The sequence below is a fragment of the Penaeus monodon genome, chromosome 3 (genome assembly GCF_015228065.2).
Source record: "Penaeus monodon isolate SGIC_2016 chromosome 3, NSTDA_Pmon_1, whole genome shotgun sequence".
NCBI lineage: Eukaryota > Metazoa > Arthropoda > Malacostraca > Decapoda > Penaeidae > Penaeus > Penaeus monodon.
In genome coordinates this window covers 24,700,467-24,710,466 of record NC_051388.1, presented here as the reverse complement: position 1 = coordinate 24,710,466, position 10,000 = coordinate 24,700,467, and the positions used below count along the sequence as shown (strand labels likewise).

General features: G+C 35.2%; 1 protein-coding gene across 1 annotated transcript in view; it reads left to right on the top strand.

Moving 5' to 3' along the window:
• Positions 1–10,000, top strand: part of LOC119585711 (SH2B adapter protein 2-like) — a 14,405-nt gene that overhangs the window by 1,796 nt on the left and 2,609 nt on the right. The window contains exons 2-9 of the mRNA XM_037934400.1: positions 1,790–1,891; positions 2,966–3,069; positions 3,551–3,928; positions 3,981–4,065; positions 4,240–4,327; positions 6,728–6,924; positions 8,064–8,300; positions 8,479–10,000. The exon at positions 8,479–10,000 is cut by the window's right edge and continues 2,609 nt beyond it. Coding sequence (XP_037790328.1) covers positions 1,790–1,891; positions 2,966–3,069; positions 3,551–3,928; positions 3,981–4,065; positions 4,240–4,327; positions 6,728–6,924; positions 8,064–8,300; positions 8,479–8,601 — 1,314 coding nt within the window. The 3' untranslated portion in view covers positions 8,602–10,000. The remainder of the gene's footprint in view (positions 1–1,789; positions 1,892–2,965; positions 3,070–3,550; positions 3,929–3,980; positions 4,066–4,239; positions 4,328–6,727; positions 6,925–8,063; positions 8,301–8,478) is intronic.

Here is a 10,000-nt window from a genome sequence, read left to right as displayed (position 1 = left end):
GTTTTTTTTTTCAATAAGAAAAGTTAATACATAAATGAAATGCAAAAGTTAGATGATGTGAAAATGGTGTAATTATTGCTCTCACCACATGAGTTTCGATGGGAGCCACCTGCATATGGCAGAGGTGATGGCAATGAGGGTTGGGCTATGTATAGGTAGAAAAGAAAGGATCATCACCTTTTACAACAGCCATCTTATTTCAATTTTCAACCAGGTTTCTTGCAAAGGAATCAGGGGTGGTGAAAGTGGATGGTTGACTGCACTGATCCAGCAGCATCAGCTGGTTTTGGTAGCTGGAAAGTAGACATGTACTGTTCTCATATACTTTCAGTTTTTGGTACATGTATATGAATTCTGCAATTTGTATTCTTGTTTTTCTTCTCTCACCATGGAATGGTCTGTTATTCCAAGGCAATTCCTACCCATGTATCTACCCTATTACATTTGATTGATAGTACTTTTTAGAAACATTTGTTTGCTGGTAAACAATATAGACTTTTTGTGTATATATTTATTCACATTAATATAAAGCAAGGAAGAGAATGCAGTTTTACGTAATACTTCTTACAGTCTTTATGGGTTAGTTTAACAGATCCTTGCGCTGGATCATGAGGTACAGTTGATGGGACCATGTGTCCAGCCAACGGTTGCACCATGAGACTGATACACGACCTGTTACTTGCACAATCCGCGATCGCCAACTCAGGCAATACAACCATCTGGCTTGTTTCCCACAGGATGATCCTGCCCACCAGTTTGTCTCTGTTTGTGACAACCCTGGGTGGAGGAAACCTGTGGGATGACCTAGGAAGTCGTGGCTTTGGCAGATTGATCAAACCTGTCATGAAGAGCTAGAGATGGGCTGGGACCCTCGTAGGTGGAAACCAAGAATGGTTGCAGCTATGCATTAGCTCCCCAATGATGATGAATGATGAATATCAGTATATTATGGAAATTATAGGGTAAACAAGCCAAAATTGTATTTATGTCTGTGACTCTTTGTTCCTGATGTGAGGGTCAGTATATTGGTGTAAAAAGGCTACAAACAAGTTTTTAGAGTTGACTTGGGTGTTCCATAACCACAGTAATCATATAGCATTTTTTTAAGCATTTTTTCTTTATGAAGAAGAGAGTTTATTCTTCTCTTAGATTTTAAGAAAATAATTTATAATGGAGATGGCATAGAAAGATGTTTCTTTGGGGGATCTTTAAACTTGGGTTTGATGTACTAGCATAGAAAGATATTTCTTTAGGGGATCTCAGAACTTTAGTTTGACATTGTACTAACAGCATTAAAATCATACCCATAAAAGACAATAGAAATGCTGTGTGTCTTTGTAAATGTGATTACAAAATCCAATACTGATACTTAAACAAAAAATGAGAATGTGAAGAAGCTGGATAGGTGAAGAAGAGTACCACCCAAGTCTTACTAGCAGTACTTATTCATAAAGCACTGGATATATCATTATCTGTAAGGTATGGCTTTTATTATCAGTTAATGTATTGATTAGGACTGGGCTAACTATGGACAAAATTTCTGAATATATCAAGCATAGGTAAATAGAAAGGAAGACAGTTCATTTGTTAACACTTCTAATGTTTCTTTGCATTACCATTGCTCATGCCTCATTTCTCTGTACTTCTACTTTGCATCTGAATTTGCTGTGTATCAGATTATTGATTGATAATGTAAATGGTAACATGTCTTATACAATTACAATAAGGGTATTAGATGCTGGAAAATAATTCAGATATTGCAAAATAATCATTGATCCTCCCTTTTCAGAGTATGAAGCCTCGTACTGGTGTATTTTGCATATCAATCAATGAAGCAAGAGAGACGACAGACCTAGAAATGCCTGACTTGAGAAACACATTTGTTATCAAGGTGAGTAGGACTGAATCACATGTTTTTATTCATTTTTCAGGAGGGGATCAGAGAATGGTCTATACTATGATGATGAAATTTGTATACTCTATTCTTCAATACCTCCTTGCAAGCCACTGGATTTGATCAGTTTCAGAGACATACCAAAGTGGTAGGGAATATATATATATTTTTGGCAAATATTGGCATAGAAATACTATTATATTAAGTGAGTTGAACATAAACAAACAAACAAACAACTAATATTTTTTGTCACTTTCACAATGAGCTTAACATCTACAGATGGCTAATCCTACCTGACGGGGCCATATGACCTAATCTGAACTGGGTATCTCCAATCCCTCTACTTCACCTTCACCTTACATCCTAACCCTGCCTGACCTACTGTACACCCTGCCAGCAAGATCCGACCCGACCTGCCCTTGATGTTTCGGACCACTCTTGTGTAGTTTGGCATTAACCAAGTGATTGCTAACACTTCTTGAGAAATTTATCATTGCCTCTCAACCAAAGTACATAATGCGGAAATTGCTGCATGGCAAAGAAGGAAGGAAATTGTATCAATTTTTGGAACAGATCTGATATCATCAGGATCCATAGGAATCTCTGGATCACTGAAGTCTAGTAACAGATATTTTACCATAAATAGTTTTTTTAAAAGTTAAATGTTGACCTGTCTTTGCCACTGAGATCTGGCAGTGGCTAGAGGCAGCCACTAGTACAGTCAGCAATAAAACTTATAGACTGATTGCCTGTGCAGATGAATGGATTCTGCTCATGTGTAGCTTAGTTTGCTTTATATAATATGAAAGATCTAACATTGCACGATGTTATGATATAGAATGGTAGAATATTCCATTTAAAAAAAGTAATAATGTAAGACACAGATATATCTATAATCATGAAAACTAATTTTTAGATAAAATACATCTTTGGGCAAGTTTTTAGATTCTGTACATGAAAGTTTATAATGCAAGGGGTAAGAAGAAACCTTACCTAATACAGTACAGATGAATAATAGAATGATAGTTGCAGTTTTAGCCGATGGTCATGATCAAGTGTTCTCTTTTCCAGGCGGATAGCGGGAATGAGTGGGTAGTTGAGGCTCAGGATCAGGAAGACATGAAAACATGGCTTACTACCATTGTAGCTTACTGCTGCTCAAATGAAAAAGAACAGTAAGGGCTTGTGTGGTTTCGGTTTCCTTTATTTTGTGTGTGTGTGTGTGTTAATTACTGATTTTATTCTCTTCAAAGGAAATGAGTTGAAAAAGAATCAGCTGTTGATGTGATGTGGTTTATTTCTTTTTTAGATAATCTTTTATTCCCAAAGATATGCTGAAATAAGTTTTAGAGAATGTAAATGTTTACATTACATGAAAGAGTGATATCAGTTACTGCTTTAGTAATGGTATGTTATATAAATATTTCTTAGCTTTTGATTTAAATGGTTTCATTAATGATTATTTATTTAATTATTGTTATAGTGTATTTGTTTTGACGTAAGATGTCCTTTCATTGTATCTGGAATTCTTTGATAAGTTTAGAGTTTTTTGTAACTGCTATCATGTTAGTTAGCTATTGAGGAATTGAGCAAATAATGGCAAGGATTATATTTTATGTGTATTAATGATACATCTATAATATCTCTTTCACATAGGTCAAAGAATTATGAACTGCGGCCTGCAATGTACAGCGTGAAGAATGAGTCTTCACAGTCCCTATCAGCTGCAGTCCCTGGAGGTGGAGGGGGAGGAGGAGGAAGTGGAGGAGGGGGAGGGGGAGGAGGAGGAAGCGGAGGTGGAGGAGGAGGTGGCAGTGGTGGTGGCAGTGGTGGAGGAGGGGAGACTGCAGAGGCCCGACCAGAGCACCCACCAGACTTGCCTCCCAGAATTCCAGGCACTACCTCACCCATCTCACAGCAGGCAGGAAAACTTTTTTTATTTTATCAGTATAGATGCTGTTATAATTTTTTGTATTGTAGTCTTCCTCTTATGACTTATTCTTTGATATTCTTTATAGGTATTGTTTCATATAAGTTTAAGCATTATCATAATATTGAACATATGTGATTACTTGTGTAATGGAAGGTTGTTACACATTAAAAACACTTTTGTAATGGTTAATCTCTATGGGCAATCCCTGGAAAAGAATTATACCTGTGATAGCTTACCAGTATAATGACAGTGGAAATCTTCCATTACAATGAGTGAACTGTGATTATACCAGAGTTATATTTTGAAAGGTCATACATGTTATTCAGTTCATATAAATAAGATGGTAGTCCATCACAATTTTATTGTTGTGTTGTTGGTTTAACTTTGACATTTCTCTCCATGAAACCTGCAGGCAAGTGGCATTGTAGCAAGACAGAACAATCTCACAACACACACAAGATCTCAGAATGGTCTGGGTGATTACTCCAATGAGGAAAATGGTGAGTATCAGTAGCCTTTCCTTTGATTTTGTTCCAAGTTAATGATTACCTTCATAACTATATTGCTATTGTTTTTATAATAATAATAATAATAATAATAATAATAATAATAATAATTATTATTATTATTATTGTTATTATTATTATTATTATTATTATTATTATTATTATTATTATTATTATTATTATTATAATTATTATTATTTATTATTATTTTTTTTTTGTTATTATTTTTATTGATTTTGTCTTACTATGTAGGTTTGGAATCATAGGCTATATATCCTTTGTGTTTGCCATATTTTGTGGTTGATATTGTATTAATTTTAGGCAGAATTTTTTTGTCATATCCTCATTTAAGCTATGAACTACCACTGTTATAGAAGCAGAAAAGCAAGTTTCAGGTTTGTTATGTTTGTACATAAAAAATGAGTAAAAATTCACAAATTGTAACCTCTTGATTTGAAGAAATTGTTTGGTTATTTTGGAAAATTCTTTGCAGCATAAAAGAAAAAGAATTGAAACATGTTTTTACAGTGTAATGGAGAAATATTTGATACTAACTTTAATGGAAAACTAAACTAAAAGAAAAGAAATCATAGTGATGGTATTCTATCAAGACAAATCCCAATATCATTTGTTTGCAAAACAAACTTTATAAAAAAGTGCATTGGAAATATCATTGGAGACAGTATTGGAGAGAGTGAAAAAAGTCAGGATCTGTACAACTGTAAGATTTTGTGCTAAAATCTGCTAAGGCTAAGTTGTTGTTGTTGTTGTTGTTGTTGTTGTTGTTGTTGTTGTTGTTGTTGTTGTTGTTGTTGTTGTTGTTGTTGTTGTTGTTGTTGTTGTTTAGGTTCCAGTAATAGTGCATTGGGTTAATATGTATGATTTGCTTGTATTGTTTTCTTTTATTTAATTTCATTAAAATTATTATTTCCTAAGTAATATTAAACTCATATATTTAATAATCCAGAATACGGATTTCATTTATTTTTATGGGTAGGCCCTCAGCTGAGGCTGTTACATGAATATAGGAGTTTGGTGGAAGATGTTTGTGTAAGACGTGGAGGAAGCCCCATGGTGTGAAATATTTTTGAGAAGAAACAAGTGCTTTTTTAAGAAAAAAAAAAAAGAATGAATGTCTTTTTGGTTGAATGATTGTTGTAAGAGTTGGGAAGAACTACTGACTTACACAGTGTTTCTTTTTCTCATGCACTTGATATTCGATCACATCTGTAGATTTTTTTTGTCTTTTTATCTGTGATTTTTTCTGAAACTGAGAGTGGCAGGTAAAACTATATTTTTTCTGTTCCTTTTTTAACCGTAGGACATGTCATGGCATATACATTTTGATGGAAAGAAATCTGGAATGTAGTATCTCTCTGTAAATTGTTGGACAATACAACTGATTGATTAGGTTTCCCTTTTACATTACTGAAACAGGCAATGGTTTTGACACCTTGCATGACTCACTTTGTCTTGAATCAGTTATTAATTCATATAACCAGAACAACTGCTAACTGCTGTCACAAGAGAATGGCTCATAGCTACTTTCAGAACCATTACCATTGCATGTCTAAAAACAATGGTGATACCTTGGAGCCACTTTCCATTTTGTCTCAGTATATAAATTTCTAAGTGCAGAGCAGTTTTAAGATCTTAGTTTTAAAATACCAGCAGTTGTTTCCAACTCTCATTTGATTATTTAATGAGTCAAGGTGATTTTGTTGAGCTGTCTTTGTGCTACTTGGTCCTGCCTGATTCAATCTCACCATGACATTATCAGATATATTGTTGGATAACTTACTTAGTATTGTCATATAATTCCAAGGAAAATATCAGTATACCAAACCATATCATGCTTTGTTGTACTGTACCATAATAGACCTTACTTCATTATGCAACAGTTCTTCTATAGAGTGTTTTTCTACAGTATTTTGTGTGCTTAGTGGAAATTAGAAGGAAAGAAGTGTGTGGAAAAGAGGAGTGTTTTTAATCCCTTTATAAGATTATATTTTACTGATAAAAATGTGGAAAGAATACCAGAAGGCAAGTAACTCTTTAAAACAACTTACTCTAAGATTACATATATATTCAATTATCCTTTTTGACCCCCATCTTCTCCCTCTTCTTCTCTTTCCCTCATACCCCTATACCTTCTCTCTGCCTCCTTCTTATGCCTCTTCCTTTTCCACCCTGCCCTCAGTTTCATGGAATGTAACTAATTAACAAAAGTGCAGTAAGATGTTAACCAAACATCACCAGTGCTTCCTTTAACACACTTCAGATGCTTCTCAGTTTGCCATTTGAACACTTTTTCAAGAGTTGGAAATTGGAAGAAATAGTACACCTTGTTCCCTCATCCAACCTTTGCTAAAACACTTCTCCCTTACCCCCTAGTCAACATACCTACGGATGTGGACTTTTACTCAAGCCTCCGGGACTATCCCTGGTTCCATGGCACTTTGTCCCGCTGTGATGCCGCCTCAGCTGTCCTCCAGGAGGCTGTGGCTGGCCATGGGGTATTCCTCGTGAGACAAAGTGAGACGCGCAAGGGGGAGTATGTCCTTACCTTCAACTACCAGGGAAGAGCAAAGGTAAGTGGTAATGCTAGTAAACTGGAAGTGGGATCTAAATGTAGTATTAGGTAAAAATAATTATTGGATGTGTACCTGTTATTTGTGTATGTGAGTAGTGTATATGTAATTTGTGTAAGTTTGTGTGTACATGTACATATGTAGAATTTTTACACAAATAAATGACTTTTGTCTGTGCCTATAAGATTGTTTTCATGGTGTTTCTCTGTGTCTAAGAGTCTATATTTACCTGCATATAATGGAAAAGGTGATTTTTACAATGATACATTATTTATTGTAGATTATGTGCTTTTTATTGTTTACATTAGATGATTATTTGTGACATGGCACTGCCAAATGAGTCAAAAGTTGCAAGGCTCTGGTATGTAGAAAAGGCTTGAAAAAGCACTTTAACATCTTGATGTGTGATTATTACAATAGTTTATTTATGATGAATTTATGATAACATCTATGGCTGAACTTTCTTGGTGAGGGAATGGTAAGGGTATCTGATTCTATGATTCAATCATAATGTTAATTTATAAACCTGACTTGTTGGAAATGGGACAGTGTGGCATTGTGACAATATTTACAATAAAACTCTCTACCTAATTTCTGATCTGTGTGAACTTTACATGTACATTGCAAAGGTGTTCCTATCATGCATTGTTCTAACTGTGAAGTAAAACTTTAACTTCCTTTATCAGAAGATTGTGACTAGAAAATTTCCCACATTTCTTAACATTCTGCCTCCTAAACTACTCATCCGATTCATTTCATCTGGGTACTGTTGGAAAGCTGATGCTCTGTAAAATGCAGGAGTGCCATCTGATTTTCTGTAAAATGCAGTGGTGCCATCAGCTGGAAAACTTCACCTGGCAACTTCAGGCTCATTTGGTGGTGCTGGGTCACATTTTGTGAATTTGAGTATTTTTAATGAAGTCTGTTTTAGTAAATGTAATTTTCCTCTTAGGAAAATCTATTTAAACAAGAATATAATAAGAACTGCTAATATCAAGATATATTTTCCAGCTCATCTAACATAGATTGATAAAGACCCTAGATCACTGAGAGTAAAAGCACAGTTTAAAATCCTCCTAATGTGATCTTGCTTGTTGTGCAACCTTCAACCTGAGTGACAACCCCATTACCTCTTACAGCATCTTAGGATGACCATTAATCCAGATGGTGCATGTCGCGTGCAACACCTCTCCTTTGCAACCATATTTGACCTGCTCGAGTACTTCCGTGACAACCACATCCCATTGGAGTCTGGCGGCACTTCGGATGTCACACTTTCTGAGTTTGTCATTGCGGCAGACTATTCGGCGCGGAACCAGGGGACAGGCCAAGCGGGGACTGACCGCAGGGCACCCAATCTGCCTGATACCAGAGAGGTGATTTTTTGTGCGTGTGTGTAAAAGTAGTTTTTGATTGAGATGTAGGATTTTTCATGATACTGTAAACATTATTAGTATTGCTTTAATGACTTCTTTGTTTTTATTGATATATTAGTAGACCAATACCAAATAGATGTAAATAACCTAGAATAAATAATTTTTATGAATTTTGCAGGTCACTACTCATGGTGGATCTGTACGCATGACAACTGCAGCGTTAGAAAGACTGCAGTATGAACAAAGCAATTCAGGTGGGTCAACAGGACGTGCTGTGGAGAACACATACACGTATACTTAAAGCCATACTCTTGATTTAGAGGTGATAAAAGCACAAGAAAAGAAGTTGACATCAAGCAATGTGTTGAGTTGGAGATGCTTGTTGCTGGCAAGTTTGAAATTGAAGCTCAATTTCAGAGGCCTTTTTTGCAGTTTTTTTTTCATTGTAAGATCTGAGCTGAAGAAGTTTATCAATATTTTTTTCCTTTTTACCCCATGTTTTGATTTTATGAGGGTATACTTTCAAGCCGAGATTATTAATTACATGTATTTAATTCAGGGCAGTGTCTGAAGGAAGTTGATGGTAACTTTCTTTTTTGAAAATTAAGAGAACATTCTACTATGTTCTTTTCATTAATTTGAATCAGCTGAATATGAAATTGATTTTATATATGTTGTGCCATTTGTTTTCAAAACAAAGTTTAATTTATAGATTGACAAAGGAATCAAAGACTTTGCTCTCTAGATCATATTTGTAACCTTGATGGACATGATATCAAGATCATAAATATCCTTACCAATACTCCATGATTTATTTTAGATATCACTTTTTTTTCAAAGAACTTTCAAATAAGGTTGTGGATAGTTAGACTTTTGACTTGTAACACTCCATGACATGCTGGAAAGATGTCCACTGTAGAAGTTCCAAACTGTGGCGACTTTTCCTAATATGCAAGACGGGTGGAGGAATGAGCTGGAGGTCGACCTAGGTGTTTATAAAACTAATATGTATTTTGGAGCATGTTTCATTTATCACCTGGCGGAAAACCACCTCAATTGATGTGAATACAAAATGCCTCTGATATACCACATGCATTGTTTCATCAGACCCACTGTGATTTGGATAGGATTATGCAGCTCTTCATTAAGTCAAAAATATGTTTGTTTCATAATACCAAAGCTAAGATCAAACTGAAGACCCTGATTATTTGACAACATTTTATTAGTGATGATTATCTCCTGATAAGTTCTAAGGGACAGTTTCCAGTGCTCAAAAAAGCACAAAGAGTAGGTTATGGTCTTTTAATATTTTTGTTAGTGATCTTAATGAGACAGCATCCAGCAACTGTTAATGATTGCTGGCATTCAAATTAGGAGATGTTTGTGCTTTGTGAACCATTTGCCATATGTGAATGGTGTAGTCAGCAATTTTATTTTCAGTATGTTGTATTCCTTGTTATTAGGTAATTATGTTTGTGTGATTAGATATAGTTGTAAAGAGAAATGCTGTTAAGAATGTAGTTGATATTAACATTAACCTTGTGAGATGCATGCTTGAACCCCAGTTACATAGGCTTAAGCTGTGTATGTCAGAAAGCAGGTCACTCCTCCACCCATTTGATTGCAATTAGGAGATATTTTTGGGCTTTGGAGATCCAATGTCCCCCTTTTTGTTAACATGTTCAGAAGACTTTCCAAGT